At 40.1% G+C, this 17,698-nt stretch overlaps 1 protein-coding gene across 1 annotated transcript in view; it reads left to right on the top strand.

Annotated features, from left to right (window-relative positions):
* The window catches only part of scp2 (sterol carrier protein 2), a 62,694-nt gene that overhangs the window by 16,561 nt on the left and 28,435 nt on the right, over positions 1–17,698 (top strand). The window contains exons 8-11 of the mRNA XM_033028506.1: positions 658–744; positions 2,972–3,122; positions 7,265–7,412; positions 10,732–10,839. Of these exons, the coding sequence (XP_032884397.1) occupies positions 658–744; positions 2,972–3,122; positions 7,265–7,412; positions 10,732–10,839 (494 nt within the window). The remainder of the gene's footprint in view (positions 1–657; positions 745–2,971; positions 3,123–7,264; positions 7,413–10,731; positions 10,840–17,698) is intronic.

Here is a 17,698-nt window from a genome sequence, read left to right as displayed (position 1 = left end):
GTATTGAAATAGGAAAGGGAGTAAATATGTTTGGCAACTGGGAGATTGCGTAGGCCAAGGCAGCCTGAGCGTAGTTGCTCAGCGAAATGATCGCCCAGTCTGCGCTTGGTCTCACCAATCCCTCTAATTCAACAAGCAAATTAACCTTCTCACAATTGCTTCCTTAAAAAAGGGTGACCAATGGTTCCAGTGAATGTAACCAAAGTCCTGTTTAATTGGAGCAAGAGTTTATTATTCCTGCAGTAAAAACCAACATTCCATTTGCTTTCCTATTGTACCTCCTCACAAACTACTAATTTACATATCTTTGATAGTCTTGCATCATTTAAATAATACACCTCTTTATCTTACTGCCAAAATGGATATGTCCCATTTACCCACAATATACTCCTTATGTCTTTTTTATTGGCCTATTCACTTAGAGTGGGTATACAGATAAATAAAATAAGCCAAATAACTTAATTGTTTTGGTTCATTTCAGACCTGCAGCAGCCTTGTTATTTGTTGGCCTGTCTGAAGCTGAAACTTAGAATATTAAGTGGATTCATCTTAAGTTTAGGAAATGCATAAAGTTTCAGTGTTTTCAGTGAATATGTAAATGTAGATCATGTTCGTTGGTTTGCTCTGAATTTTAATTACTTGTTCTCCTTTGTTTAGATATTCCCAGTTCCAAAAGGAGTACAGTCTTGATCAGGTGATGAAGTCTCGTCAGGTCTTTGAATTCCTGACTCTCCTGCAATGCTGGTAAGAATAGGGTACAGTATTTGTTCATTTTGGTGTCTAGCCACATTAACAAAAAAAATCATCTCAAATAGTTTAACCTGGGAGAGTCACAAAAATTGGGCCATTGGTCTCTTGGCTTGCTTTATGTACAATACAATACAATACAATTTATTGTCATTTGAGCCTCAGTGAGGCTCAAACGAAATTCCGTTTCCACAGCCATACAAACAAAGACAATTTCCTACAGACATGCACACAATTTAATTCACACAAACATCCATCACAGTGAACCCACTGTGATGGAAGGCAAAGTCTTTTCTCTCCCCTGTTCTCCATTTCTCTCCCGATGTCCAAGCCCCAGGCGGGTGATGATAAGTCCCACGGCCATTTTAGGCCGTGCCGGGCGATTTACGGCCCCGCTCCGGGTCGTTCCAACCCCGCGACACGAGCTGGAGAAGTCGCGTTGCGGGAGCTCCGGGAAGCGGTCTCTCCACCCGGACCCGCGAGCTCCCGGTGTCCCTGTCCACCGGACCTGCGGCTGCGTTGCTGGAGCCTCCGAGCCCCAGGAGTCGAGTCGCAGCAGCGAGTCACCACCGCTCCCCACTCTCCGAGGCCGGCCAGCCCCACGATGGTGAGTAGTCCGCAGCTCCGCAGTCTCCCGAGCCCCCGGGTCGTTCAGGTTGGAGGCCGCTCCACGGTGCTAGGCCCCAATGACAACGGAGACCCGACAGGGAAAAGGTCGGATCTCCCGGACAGGGAAGAGATTTTAAACAGTTTCCCCCTCCCCTCCCCGCCCCCCACATATACACATTTAAAACCAATATTAAAAAAACACCAACACTACATTTAACTAGACAAAAAAAAAAAAAAAAGACAGACAGGCTGTAGGGGCCGCTGCAACGGGTGAGTCGCGCTGTAGGGAAATTGATTCAAGGGCCTTTGGGCCTCTCCTGGTAATCTGTCCAGACATTAAGTTTTGACCCAGCCAGAATTCATTATTGTCCATTCACTTTTTTGGGGCTTTCTTTTGGAAAGATGAACTACACTTATGACCCATAAGACTATATTCTTTCCTCCAAACACTTGCTGTTTCAACGTTGACACCATTCATGACAACAAAATGCTGGAGTAACTCAGCGGGACAGGCAGCATCTCTGGAGAGAAGGAATGGGTGACGTTTTGGGTCGAGACCCTTCAGACTGAGCATCTGCAGTTCCTTCCTACACCATTCATGACAAGTGTGACAGGGGTCACAGGTGTGGATCTGATGTACTAATTATATATTACTTAGTCCTGTCCATGGTGTCCTGCTTTTGCTGTTTCATAAGGTCATAAGGAATAGGAGTAGAATTTGGCCATTTTTGGGTCAAGTCTACTCCGCCATTCAATAATGGCTGATCTATCTCTCCCTCCTAACCCCATTCTCCTGCCTTCTCTCCATAACCTCTGACACCAGTACTAATCACCTGTACTAAACTGTTTTGCGTGGATGTAGTCCTTGTGTTGCAGCATCATCGGATTGCGACCGTGTTATTAGGCAACATGACATTAGGAATGTCTGTTGCATCTCCCAACTCCTATACTTCTTGAAATAGCCTTGATCCTTAAATGACATAGTGTGAGGGACTTGCACAGGGATGTCTGATATTGGCTTGCAGGATTTATTCTGATTCTATTCCATTTTGCAATTGCTTTGCTACACCCAGTAATATGGAGAGGGTGTGCTCTGAGAGACAACCTGATATTCTCACTCCCACCATTGCTGACATGCACTCTCAAAACAGCTGTATTAAGACATGTTGTAGATAATATGTGTAGGAAGGAACTGCAGATGCTGTTTTTCTTTCCTTGAGGGCTTGTTCAGCGGTACAATAGGCTACTCTTGACAACTGACACTAAATTACCCTATCCAGGATACATTCTACCTTTGCTGTACTCGGCACTTAGTTCAAGAGGAGGATTGCAATTCATCAGCTGAGGGAGGACAGGAGATAATAATCAGCAGTTGCATAGGTCTTGATGATGAATGGGCTCCAAAGTACATCACTCTTTGTTCCCTCCATGTGCCCTACTGTAACCCCAGTGAGTTTTGGGATGATTAGGCCGAAACTGCAGTCAAACAAAACAATTTTATCCCAGTAGGTTTTTTTGAAATTTTTGTACAATACTCGTATTGTAACTAAACTAAATATAATAAATGATGGAACGTTTTCTCTTTAATTTGGTTTGTGATTTTTTTTTAAAACAGCCCAACATCCAATGGGGCAGGAGCAGCAATCCTGGCAAGTGAGAAATTTGTACGGAGACATGGTCTGGAATCCAAAGCTGTTGAAATCATTGCCCAGGAATTGATAACTGATATGGCCAGCACCTTTCACGAAAACAGCTGCATAAAAGCGGTAGGCTTTTCACTTTTTGAAAAAAGGTCTCGACCCAAAACGTCACCCATTCCTTCTCTCCAGAGATGCTGCCTGTCCCGCTGTTACTCCAGCTTTTTGTGTCTACCTTAGGCTTTTCACTTAAATGTCTGGTCTTTATAAATAGCCAAGCCCATTGTGTGCAATCTTTTAAGTCTTTAAATAACATTTTTGTTAAACTTTTCTGTTCCAAAAAACAGATGAATAAATTCCTCTGTATCTAAGTGATTTGGACAGGGAGTGGATAATGTGATGCGTAGCTTGAGCTATTTTTACTATGACCTCATTTGAATAATGTCAGCAAGCTGCCAACCTAGTTTGGATTTGAGACGGCTCCTGTCTAGAACTCATCCATATGGAACCATTAGGTTACTGGCAGATGGGACTGAAATGGGCAGCCATGGTGGCACAGCGGTAGAGCTGCTGCCTTACAGCACTTGCAGCACCAGAGGCCCGGGTTCAATCCTGACTACAGATGCTATCTGTACGGAGTTTGTACGGTCTACCCGTGACCACGTGGGTTTTCTCCGAGATCTTCGGTTTCCTCCCACACTCCAAAGAGGTACAGGTTTGTAGGTTAATTGGCTTGGTGTATGTGTAAATTGTTCCTAGTGTGTGTAGGACAGTGTGGATGTGTGGGAATCGCTGTTGGTGCGGACTCGGTGGACCGAAGGGCCTGTTTCTGCGCTGTATTTCTAAACTGAACTAAATAAACTAAACTAAATACAGTCATGCATGACATTGGATGAAGTTTGCACAGAAATACTTAGAGTTTATGGGGCCAATGACTGACATTGGGTGATGAGGGAGGCTATCAAAGGCCTGACATTGGATTGGGAAATATGTTAGGGAAGGGGTGGAATCAAGGTTCTGGCAGCAATTAGGTAGGGCAGCAGTCGGCAGTGATTGGTAAGGGTATGTTTAGGGTGGTTCAATAATCAAATGGGAAGAAGCTATTTGTGAACCTATATCTCTAAACTAAACTAAACTAAACTGCAGATGCTAGTTTACAACAAAAAAGACACAAACTCAGCGGGTAGCATCTCTGGAGGACATAGATAGGGGACCTTTCAGGTCTGGACCCTACAATCAATCTGAAGAAGGGTCCAGGCTGAAACATTGCCCGCCCATGTCCTCCAGAGAGGCTGCCTAACCTGCTGAGTTCTTCCAGCACTTTGTGGCATTTCTTCAGCTGCGAGATTGGATTCAGTTCTAAAGTTGACCATTAGGTGGGGATGTCTCACTTTGGGGGAGAAAACAATTAACAACAGACCCTCTCATTGCAAGATGCATGGAATACTGCAAATTTCTCATGTATTTAAATCCAATAGCACATTCCATTGTGGCTTTCAGCAAGTAACCACATCATATATGTTACTACAGGTGTTAGCTTGCATGTTTAACTTCACCAATGTCATTAATTTCAGCAGCATAATGTGGATATATCACCACATATAGCTCAAAGGGAGAGAATAATGCTCAGTGTTTCATTATAGGTACTGAACTCAAAGTAATAAAAACACAGCATTTATTGCTAATTCATATCTCATGGGTAGGAGTTAGACCTCACCATTGAAGGGATCTTTTGGAGGCACTGCCTCAAAAAGGCAGCCAGTAATATCAGAGACCCACAACACCCTCGCCACTATCTAATTTCGCAAAAAAGGTACTGGAGCATGAAAGCACTTCTTCCTATATGATCTTGAACATTGCACCACATTAAACACTGCCAGCACCTATAATCTTCTATGGACTATGTTTTTGGTTGGATTACAGACTTCAGTTTACTCTATTAACACCGTGGCCAGGGTGTTGTGGGTCTTTGATAATATTGGCTGCCTTTGAGACAGTGCCTCCTATTGATCCCTTCAATGGTTCGATCTAATTTCTACGCATGAGATATTGCTAATTCATAAATGCTGTGTTTTTTTACTTCATGTTCAGTTACTAAAATGAAACACTGAGCACATTACTTTCTCCCTTTGCGCTATATGTGTTAATGGACCTGTTAAGCTGCAGCAAGTAAGAATTTGATTGTTGCGCAAGACAATTAAACACTCTGGACATACTGGAATGCACTTTTCAAACATGGTACTGTAAATCTCTGCCTTGTGATCTATAATATAATTATTTCAAAAGAATATAAGAATTATTTCAAAAGACTAAAAATATATAAAAATATATAATTATTTCAAAATAATTGGGACGCACAGCACGTGTCACACAGTCTGAGATGGAAGATTGTAACCTGCTGAGGATTGTAGCATGCATATCTGTAGGTTTGATGCTTTTGAGATAGTTGACTCACTGGGAACATTTTGGAGTCCAATCTAGGGAGGCAAATTACTGAAGAATGCTGCCTCAGGAATCTAGAGGTGATTATTAGGGAATGGTGAACTGTTGGGTGATTGTGAGAGATGTTGTTAGAGTGTTGGATGTCAATGTCAGGTTGGTCAGCAGAGAAGGGAAATTGCAATCCCCGTGATGTGAACCTTGAGGATTTTGAACAGTGGAAGCAAGCTGCATAAAATCTTTTGATTTCTAAACCTGCTTTCAAACTGTCTTGATTATGCTTGTGCACCTTTTACATGTTAAAAGTGGCATATAATGTGACTTATTTTTATTGCAGTTACGTAAGAATATATAGAAACTGTGGGAACAACTTTTATTTTATTGTTAAGACATATGCTACCAGTATTAGTACCAACATCCCAACCTTGATAAACTCTGGAAAAACTAGACTCTGACTCCATAAAGATGTGGACCATGTCATCTCATGATTTCCAGAAAACATGATCTCATTACCAGGGGTGACTTCAGTGCTCCAAGTGAAGTCAATTATTAGTTTTGAAAAGGAGACATTGGAAAACACAGCACAAAGAAGAGCAATGATGGAACATTGAATGCTGTAGGCAAATATAACATCACATGAATGTTCTGAATTGCTTAGACCCTGGTGCCTGATGAACCAGATGGAAATATAATGTACTCAAAGAAAACCCACATAATTTTAATAAAATTGGGAAATCCTCAAATTGTTTATAATGTAAAGAAATATTAATGAAATTGATGCTCTTCAAAGACACTAGAATTTTTAATACCTGCGATTACAGATGTATGACATTGGATTCAAGAATATGGAACCATCTGTTGCACCTATAATTTAGGCTTAACAACAGGATTATTGCAGCATATTCATTACATTAATGGCTGGCTGTATATCTATATATTTTAGATATAGTTGATACAGAATTTTCTGCCAACTTTTTGAATGCTAGGCTTATCTATAAATGACCATGAAATGATTTAAAAAAATTGTTACTTGTGGTTACTTGATATTGCCTAATAAAATGGGATCAGTTAGGTTTAGTATGAAGGAGATTCAATTTTATGTTTCTTCATCCACTTGAACTAAGTATTGGCTCTTCTGCTCCACCTGCTGTATTTTAAAGGTGAGAATGATTTTGTCCAGAAAGAGACACTTCATTAATTTTGAATCAAATTGTACTCTGTGGCATTCTGAAAATCAATATGTCCACAATTGTAATAACAAGTCTGTCAATATCCCAGAGATTTTCACTTATGACTATAGTTGCAATCTTGGATCAAAAGTAAAAATAGGAATAAAACCAGAGTTGTAAAATGGGTGTTTTTTTCATTCAACCTGGATTTCATGCCTTAACCACTTTGATCACAAGTCTTCCGTTAACATTAGAATGTAAAGTGACGTAGTTTGAAATAGAGCCACACAATAATGATCAGTCTAGTGCATGGCTGGGACTCTCTTGCATCGCCAAAACACCAAAGCAAAAGGCACAAGAGAATGCATCTGCCTGCATGTTCCCTTCCAGGTCGCTCACCATCCTGACATGGCCATGCAACAACGTTCCTTCTTGTCACTGGACCCAAGTCCTGAAAATTCCCACGATGTTTCATTGGCTCACAAGGTGGCTCACAACCACCTTCTTTCTCAAGTGCATTTAGGGGTGGTCAATAAATGCCAGCCTTGCTAGCGGTGCCCAACGTGAACAAATAAAGAAAAAACATGCAAGAAACAATGCAATCTAGAACAATACTTCTAAAAGAGGAAATTAAAATAATCTTTTTTTCATTGCATTTTGTAGGTTGGGTTTGATATGACTAAAGAGGCAGCAAGAAAATGTTTTGAGGAATCTGGTTTGAAGCCGACTGATGTGGATGTCATTGAACTTCATGACTGCTTTTCAGCTAACGAGCTCATTACTTATGAAGCCCTTGGGCTTTGTCCTGAAGGTAATTGCTAATTATCAAAAGTTTTACTTGTATTGGAACTTGACATGATAATTCTGTTGCTGTGCTATTTCTTCCACAAATCTAAGTAGCTGGGAGTGTCCCTGGGGAAAAATTGTGTTAAAGCATATCTTTGGGACAGAATGGAAGTTAATCTAAATTTTATGTCACAGAATTTTGGGGATTGATGGAACAATTGGAAGAAGGATGGAGGCAAAAGAGGGGAAATATAGGCCAGTTTGCCTAACTTCAGTGGTTGGTACGATATTACAGTGCATTATAAAGGATGAGATTTCTGAGTACTTAGAAGCACGATAAAATCGTCAGGTCAGCATGACAAATCAGTTGGAATTCTTTGAATAAGTAAATATCAGGATAGATAAAGGAGAGTCAGTGGATGTTTACTTAAATTTTCAGCAGGCCTTTGATAAGGTGCCGCATGTGAGGCTGCTAAACAAGATGAGAACCCACGATATTAGAGGGAAGATTGGCTGGATGGCAGAAGGGAAAGAGTGGGAACAAAGGGTGTATTTTCTAGTTGGCAGCCAATGACTATTGGTGTTCCACAGGGGTCGCTGCTGGGGCCGCTACTCTTCACGTTGTATATTAATGATTTGGATGATGGAATTGATGGCTTTGTGCCCAAGTTTACAGATGATACAAAGGTAGGTGGAGGGGCAGGTAGTGTTGAGGGAGCAGGGAGGCTGCAGATGGAATTGGACAGGTTGGGAGTTTTGGGCCCCATATCTGAGGAGGGATGTGCTGGCATTGGAGAGGGTCCAGAGCACGTTTAGAGAATGATTGGATTGATCTTTGATGATCTATGATCTAAAAGACCTGGATAGTGGATGAGGAGAGGATGTTTCCACTAGTGGCAGAGTCTAGGACCAGAAAGGACAGCCTCAAATAAAAGAACGTACCTTTAGAAAGGAGATGAGGAGTTTCTTTAACCAGAAGGTGGGGCATCTGGAATTCATGGTCACAGACGACAATGGAGGCCAATTCTATGGGTATTTTTAAAGTGGAGATTGACAGGTTCTTGATTAGTAAGGGTGTCAAAGGATGTGCGGAGAAGGGAGGAGAATGGGGTTGAGAGGGAAATGTAGATCAGCGATGATTGAATAGCGGAGTAGACATGGTGGGCCGAATGGCGTAATTCTTCTTCTATGGCATATCAGTTGAGGAATTGAGTATAGAAATTGGAACGTCATGTTACAGATGTGCAAGAGCTGGTGAGGGCATACTTGGAGTATTGTGTTTGTTTTCGGTCGCCCTGCTGTAGGGATTATACCGTTAGGTTGGAAAGAGTGCAGATAAGATTTACAAGGATGTTGCCAGGACCTGAGGTGTAAGGAGAGGTTGGGTAAGTTAGAACTGTTTCCTGGGGACAAAGGGCCCCTTGAATGAGGGGAGATCTCCTAGAGGTGTGTAAAATCATGAGGGGAATGGATAGGGTGAATGCACAGTCTTTTTCCCATGGTATGGGGTATCAAGAACTAGAGGGTGTAGGTTTAAGGTGAGAGGGGAAAGATTTAATAGGAACCTGAGCGGCAACATTTTCTCATGCAGGCTGGTGGATATATGGAACTAGCTGCCAGCCAGTTGATGCAGGTACAATAACAATATTAGAGTTTAGAGATACAGATACAGTGCGGAAACAGGCAATTTGGCTCACCAGGATCAACCTGGGTCCCCTCTACCATTGCATCACTGTGCTGCCTTAAAAAATAAAAATTGGATGGTAACATGGGTAGGAAAGATGTAGAGTGATATGGGCCAAAGGCACGTAAATAGGATTAACTAAAATGGTTAGTTTGGTTGTTATGGACTGATTGGGCCAAAGGGCCTGTTTCCCACTATGACGATGTCTCTATAACTGCCCTGTCATGATATTTACTCAATTTCAACGATCCCATTGGAGGCATTTTAACATTTTGCTTCCCAATCCCCCTTCACTGGCCATCAGCTCCTTTCACAATTCATTAATCTGAACCATTAATGGAATCTCATTCCCTATTCCAATAATGAGTCTTAATCCAAATCTTGCAGGAACACCACCCCTTCATGTAAGTGCACCCAAATCTGCCTTAATTTGCCCTTTTCACTGAGATATGCAGGCAGCAAAATGATAATTTCAGGTTGGAATTAATGTCACAAAAAGCTTTAATCAAATGCTGCGAGGAAACAATGGGTAATGCAGCATAGGTTGTAAGAGAATGTCCTTGATAAGGCATTTAAGAGACAAACATGCCCTTTGCAAGGCAAGAGTGGCTGGCAAAAGAGACAAGTAAAAACATAAGGATGGATTCTGAAGAGATGGAAGTGGGATTACTGGAATTGTTCTAAAGCAAACAGTACAGGTGTTCTAAATCTATAACAAAACATAGAATGCTGTAAGTAACATAAGGTTAAGCATCTGCTGAGAAAGACGGTTAATATTTCAGGCTAATGATTTTTCATCAATTCTGCTAAGCCATTTTGGGGTTGGGGATGCTTCAGTGATTTTGTGGAAATGGGTAGGTTCTGTCTCCCTCCTTTAATCATTCTTTCTTTAAAGAACCTTTGGCCAGGCAATGCCTTACACTGGTGAGGGTGTATTATTTATTCGGTGGTCTATGCTGGCTCGTGATTGACTGCAAACTTTGAGCCATTTATATAAGTGCATATAAATCAAAGTTTCACTTGGAGGGACCACTTTCTGATCCACACCTCAGTCACCATGATGTCATTGTCATTCATAGTGTATCCTTTAAACTTGAGATACCGCACGGACGCAGACCGTTCGGCCCACCGAGTCCATGCCAATCCAACAATCGTCCCATACGCTAGCACTATCCCACACACTAGGGGCAAGTTACAATTTTACCAAAGCCTATTAACCTACAAACAAGTATGTTTTTGGAGTGTGGGAGGAAACCAGTGCACTTGGAGAAAACCCACATGGTCACTGGGAGAACGTGCAAACAGGGAGAATGTACAAACTCCGTTCAGACCACACCCGTTGTCAGGATTGAACCCAGATCTCTGACGCTGTAAGGCAGTGCCACTGTGTCACCTGCAACATCTGCCTTATTAAATTCTGCCTGCATACCATTGAAGATAAATGTTAGAAGTGGTATAATCTATTACAATTTCATTTTTTTCCTAGTTCTAATGAAGGAGTGTTGAATGTTCTCAGAGGTGCTGAATATTTGCAGAATTTCCTTTTTTTAGACTTCAAGCAAACTGGACATTTTGCTTTTTGAGTGCTTAAAGCATATTTTGCCTCTCAGTATATTTGAGATTATAATCTCTGCTATTTATTTTGCATTTGCTCTTCTAGGTAAAGCTGGAGAATTGATTGACAGAGGTGATAATACATATGGTGGAAAATGGGTCATAAATCCAAGTGGTGGACTAATATCAAAAGGCCACCCATTAGGTGCCACAGGTACAGGCTGTTCTTTGTTGTAGATCTGCTTACTAATTAAGATAAATGGATAAATTGGAATAAAGTGCATGGAAGAAAGGAAGGTGGGGAGAATCACCCTAAAGATACATTTGCAAATTTGGTAATTTGAGCTGTAGAACACTATTGATGTTGAGTAAACTTTTATTTTGGTATTGGAAATTATTATCAAATAAGTCTCAAAAGACAAGACTTTTACAAAGGATATTGGAGAAAAATTAAGAAAGAAATTTGGGCATAAAGGAACCATGAAATGACTGGTAAGTAGGATAAAGGTGTATCGTAAAGCCCTCTAATAAATATGTTCTATGTATATTGTAAGCTAGAGGATAGTTAAGGACAAAATAGGTCCCCTCAGGGACCAGGGGGGTAATGTATATTAGGAGCCAGGGGATATCAAGAGTCAAGAGTGGTTAATTGTTATGTGTATTGACAAAGGAACAATGAAAGTCTTACTAGAGCAGATAACAGGCAATACACACAGATAAAATAATCACAAAAAAATCCACAAATTAATATCCGTAATATTGCAAAAAAAATATATGGGAGCATGTTACAAGGGAACAGGTTCAAGGATCTGACCAGTAGAACAGAAAAAGGCTCACTCATCTGTTTAGTTACTAATCAGTTTTATTGGCAAGAGAGAAAACAAAAACAATGCTTTTCTTGGTACGCGCGGGGTCCGTTTTACTCTCTGCCTCCGTCCACGGTGCTGATCACAACCCAGCCTGTCGGTGAATTCTTCTCGTACATGAACTAATTTATGGCTTATCCTGGCAGAAATCAGCCGTTGAAATAACCGCCGGCAAGTCCTCGACAATGGCGCTGCTCCCAAATTCGAACTATAACCAATGGCAGGGGACTGCATCCGAGCAAGCCCCGCCCCTTTGGGAACAAAGCGACAAAGGGCAACGAGCCGTAGACTGGCGCGTAAAGCAATACACACAACGCTGCCGGTTTGGCGCATGGGGATTTAAACATAGAGCTGTCGGCTGCAACGCTATGGGGTTTAAATATAACGCTACTGGCCACAATGATATGGGCTTTAAACATAGCGCTATGGTCACAGACTGTTTGGGCAAAATTCTCATGTAACAGTAGTGCACCCAAAGACAGAGTCCAAAGAAGTTCATAAATGCTAAGGGTAGTGTTGTGTGGCGTTTAAGAGCCTGATAGTTACTGGGAAGAAGCTGCTCTTGAACCTCGTGGTCACAATTTTCAGACTGCTGTACCTTCCCCTCAATGGTAGGATACAAAATGTTTTCCACATATGCGAGACAGGAAATTTAGGAATGGCGTATCCTTGGTGTGGGGAGCTCATGAGGTACTGCACCAGTTGCATGTGTGATTTTTATCTCTATGCTTCTAATGATACTGCTTATATAAAGTACGGAGTAATTGTTAATGTAGAATGCATTAGCAGTGAAATCCCCTGACAATGATATAATCTAACAATATACAACATAGAAATTACTTTCCATTATCATATAAAATATATTTAATATTGTCCCTATTGATCTGTAATATTTGTGAAGTTTTTATTGAGATCTGTTGCTTTAAGAGATATTGTGCAGATAACATAAAAATTGAGAAGTGATGTGGGTCAGGTAAGCCCCTCAAAACTCATCTGCCATTTAAAAGCTGGTTTAATTATAACCCAACTCTGCATTCCCTTTTATCGGCAATAACTCTTAATTTCCTTGCTTCTCAAGTATCTGTCTGCCTCTGCTTCAAAATATTCAATGATTGCCTCCACTGTCCTTTGACGAAGAGTGTTCCAAAAACTCATCTGTCTTAAAAGGGCAGCCCCTTATTTTTACACAGTTATCCTAGTTCTATATTCTCTCACAGGGAAATCATCCTCTCCACATCCATCCAGTCAAGATCTTTCAAGCAAGTCCTTTCCCCCTGCTCTCAACTCTCGTAGATACAGGCTTAATTTACCTAATCTTTCCTTTTAAGATAATCTGCTCATTCCAGAAATTAATCTAGTGCACTTTCTCTGAACTGCTTCCAATACTTTAATACCCTTCCTTAAATAAGGAGACTGAAACTGTACGCGATACTCCATCAACCAGTCTCATCAATTTACAAATAAGTGAACCATAACCTCCCTACTAATGTATCCAATATCGCTAACAATAAATTATAACCTATTAGTAGCAATGTTACAAAATTTTGAGATTTTAAAAATCAAGTCTGCAATTTATCCCATCAGATAAAGCATAAAAAGAAGTTTAATTTGACATCTAATTCACTTTCACATCTCAAGTATTTAAAAAGTTATGGCCATTTTCATACTCGGAAATTAGCATCTTGTTCCCTATTGATTTTCTATGGACATAACAAAAAAGCTGTGATCGTGGACAGTCAAAAGCCCATAACTTTCTTAAAAATTAAGAGAACTGAATGACATTTTCAGTTATCATAGATTGAAGCATTCTGAAACAAATATAAAATAATCTTACTTGGATGGCCTGAAATTAAAGCATATAATTATAGTTACCCAATTGTAGCTAATTTTAAACTTCAATTACTAGATCTAAACATCTATCCATTTCTTAATAAATGATTAACATTTTTAAATAGCCTAAGTGTCCAAATAATATTCACAAATAATTCACAATAAAACATGATTTTTAAATCTCATTTACATTAATTTATAGGCCAAATGGAAGGAATTTAGTGTTCAATTGCTGTAAATTAATGTCCATTTAAATCAGCTTTCTAGTGGGATCCTGTGAACGCGCTGGTTTAGAACGTTCACATTGCGGTAGATTTGTGCCCTCAAATGCCCAGAAAAATACTGCGGTATATAATGGGGCCCAAATTAGCTACTCGCAACATTAAACTTTGTATAAAGGGATCTTAAGAAGCCCTTTTTAATGTAAAAATAAACAGCCTACCTTCTGTTTTCCCCTGTATGAGATCCGACCCGTTGTCGGCGGTCGTGGGTTTAGAGGTTAATTTTTAACCTACTATAACAAGTAAAGAAAGCCCTTAAAACTAAAAATAGCTCCAGCTACGGAATCTTCCAGCGATTTTTCGTTAATAATTAACTAGGCTGAAAAACCTCGATTTGAACAGCCTAGGGAAAATCGCATTTTAAACCCGCCCCCCTCTAAACGGCGCCAAAATCGCGCACACGGGCTGGGACAGATTTTCAGCGACGCTTCAGGTAGGCTTTGCAACATACCTACTATTAGATTTCATAATTGTACCTGTACACTCAGATTTTGTGAATCATGCCCTGAGACCCAAATCCGTCTGCTCCTTGAGTTCTCCAATTTCTCACTGTTTATACAACATTGGATTTTTTTCTGTCAGTTGGACAATTTCACATTTTCCCAGCTTTTACTTTATTTCTCAGATTTGTACCCATTCACCTAATTATCTATGTTCCTTAGTAGCCTCCATATGTCCTCTTACTTTCTTACCTACCTTTGTGTTATTAACAAACAACCATACCTTCAGTGCCTTTGTCCATCATTTATATAAATTGTAAAATAGTAAGGTCTATCAGCTCTCTCCTCAACTTTTGATGTTCCAGAGAAAACAATCCAAGTTTGTCCATCTCTCCTAGTAATACCTTCAATCCAGGCAACATCTTCTGCACCCTCTCCAAAGCCTCCACACCCTTCCTGTAATGGGAAAACCAGGACTGCACAGAATACTCCAAACATGACTTCCTGACTCGTATTCATTGCCTCAACCGATGAAGGCAAGCATACCAAATGCCTACTTTATCATTCTACTTTCAGGAAGCTATGGACTTGGACTCAGCATCCCTTTGTACACCAATGCTGTTAAGGATCTTACCATTATCTACACTATGAATGGCTCAATTGTAATCATGTTTTTTCTTTCTGCTGACTGGTGAGCACACAACAAAAGCTTTTCACTGTACCTCGGTACGCGTGACAATAAACTAAATTAACTATATACTTTCCCTTTACAGTCGACCTCCTAAAGTGCAATGCCTCACAGTTGATTGGATTAAATTCCATCTGCCATTTCTCCACCTATATCTATAACTGATATCTATATGCTGCTGTTTTCTTTGCAGCTTTCCTCACTGTCTGCAAGGCCATTAATGTTGGTGTCATCTGCAAACTTGCTAACAAACCCATCTACCATTATGTTCAAGTCGTGTGTATATATCACAAACAACAGAGGTCGCAGCACAGATCCCTATGGAACTGCACTGGTCACAGACCTCCAGCCAGAATAACATTCTTCCACCACTGACTTCCATACGTAAACCAGTTCTGAATCTAAACTACCAAGTTACCGTGGATCCTATGGGTCAGCCTACCATGACGGACTTTTTTTAAATGCCTAACTAAAATCCATGGAGACGACATCAACGGCCCTATCCTCTTCAATCATCTTTGTCACCTTCTCAGAAATCTCTATCAAGGTATTAAGACATGACTTGCTCCTTTGATGTGGCAATTTATCAAATGCCTTCGTTAAATCATGGTATATCCCCCGCTTCCAGTATATTCATAGCACATGTTACTTCAAAGAACTCTATGTTATTGGAACTCTTTGAGGAAACCATGTTAACTTTGATTGCCATGAATTGTTTGTGATGCCTTGCCACATGTCTCTAATAACAGCTCCTAGCATTTTCACCAGGACAGTTGTTAAGCCTACTGCTCTGCATTTTCCTACTTTCTGAATCTCAGAAGATTGTCCCAAAATGATTCCCAAAATTATGTTTTCAGATTTTGTGATAATTGCTTTGTAAACTCATTTACTCCCCACAGCTTTCGATGAATCTAATGTGGGACCTTCACAAGCACCAATGTAGTGGCATTTTTGGCACATGATAAGATATATGGACCTTTATCCTATATCATAGGAATAGAAGGAAAGAATAGTATTCAAAACAAGAACCACCAAAAAAGTGTCTATTAAACAAATTATTACATTACATTCTCCATTGCAATACATTAACTATTGGTGTTATATCTAAAAGTACCTAAATATTTTTTTTTTAAATTTTGACCCAAGCCCTAGTTTTTTGATTATTCAAGAAGAAAGAAAATCTGGAAATTTCGTATTCTTATTCTTTGTGCCAATTGGAGATTACTTATGTATATTTATTCTCTGCCTTATGTTCGATAGACTTGAATGGAAGCCTGCCAATAGCTTCTCATTGAAGTTTTCTTTCCTTAGAGGTTATCCAAGTAAAATAGTGCGTTTATCATAACTGTTTAAACGTCAGTCAAACCTAGACTATTTAAAGACGCCATCTATTGACTAATGAATTCAACTGCACTTGCTTCCAGTTGGCAAATCTACAAACGTAAGCAGGATTGTACATTTTTGGGATTGGTTTGTCAATTTTTTAATTGGTTTGCTGAAAAAAAAAATGATTATGCAGATTGAAGAAGCACCAACACTTTCGGTTCCAATAATTCTGCCTCCACACATTTACAGGAAACAAAATTCTGGTACTGTGGCGACTGTGGCTTTTTAAAGTAAAAATGGATAGCAATGGAATGTTACATTGAATTTCAGTATGGGAGGGGGAGAAACTAAGCATCTGATGGAAAGTGTATTTGTATCATTGTCTCAATCACTCAAAAAATCAAGTGCAAGTAATTTATTTTAGGATTGTCATGACTTCTGCATTTCAAGAAATTCTGGACAATGGTACTTTATTGTCACATGTACCTAGATACAGTGAAATTCTTTATTTTGCATACAATTCAGTAAAATAGTACTATACCTAAGCACAGTCATACAAGAGTGCAATGATTGTAGTGTAAGAATAGTAGACTACACTAAGGCAGTACACAGAGTCGTCACATTTCCGGCACCATCTTGTATCCTTCATGTTTTTTAAATAAGTTCATAAACATATAGAGTCTTGGCCTTGAAGGCCCATTGGCCTGGCTGTGTTGCAGGAGTTGGCCTGGCCTGGTGATGCTGTCAATGTCCTTGATTACTACTCCGTCGTTCCATGCTATATCTCTGGTCTTTTCATTTTTGTCTGCTTTCCCAAACTCTGACCACTCCAGCCTGTCACCACACATTTCATCTCTTCTCTCTCCTGGTTTTATCCACCTAATTGTAAATTTAGGTTACAATTAGGAAGTTGCCCTAATTGTAATTTTAAAATAATTTTGCAAGAGCATAACTGTGGAAGAAATAACTGATTGTATTTGAATAACTACAGAAAAAAAACAACGTTTAAACAAAATGACCTAAAAGTTCCGAGGAGCTGCACTCAGCTGGAGTGAATTCCCAGTGAGAGCGTATTGAAGTAGGATGCCTCTTACATCAGAGTGTAGTCAGAATGACAATAATGAAAGCATCCACACATCTACGTTCATGTACCTTACGTCAAGGTCAAGGTCTGGACTTCATGACAGTTACCTGGGAAAATATCAGCAGTCTCCTGCATGCACCTACTTGGCTTTGCCCTGTTCTTCCTCTCTTCCAGCTTTCTTCCCACCACCCTTCCCACAATCGAACTGAAGAAGGATCTGAAGAACAGTCCTGACCAGAACCATCAGCTAACTATGTTCTTCATAGACGTTGCCTGACCTTCTGAAGTACTCCAGCACTGTGTCTTTTTTTGATAGTTTAGTTATTGCAGGCTGAAAGCAAGAGTCACAAAGGCATCAAAATATTATGATTTGGGAAAGAACATGGATTAAAAACATAAAATATAGTAGACTATGAAATTCAGCATGAAGATAAAACCTCCAAACCAACCTGTGGACCTAAGGAAAGACTCAAAATGCTGGAGTAACTGAGTGGGTCAGGCAGCATTCCTGGAGAATATGGATAGATGCTGCTTTGGATCAGGACCCTAGTGGAGCAT

This window comes from Amblyraja radiata, chromosome 10 (genome assembly GCF_010909765.2).
Source record: "Amblyraja radiata isolate CabotCenter1 chromosome 10, sAmbRad1.1.pri, whole genome shotgun sequence".
NCBI lineage: Eukaryota > Metazoa > Chordata > Chondrichthyes > Rajiformes > Rajidae > Amblyraja > Amblyraja radiata.
Note: the sequence above shows the minus strand (reverse complement) of the source record. Positions and strands in the feature narration are given on the sequence as shown.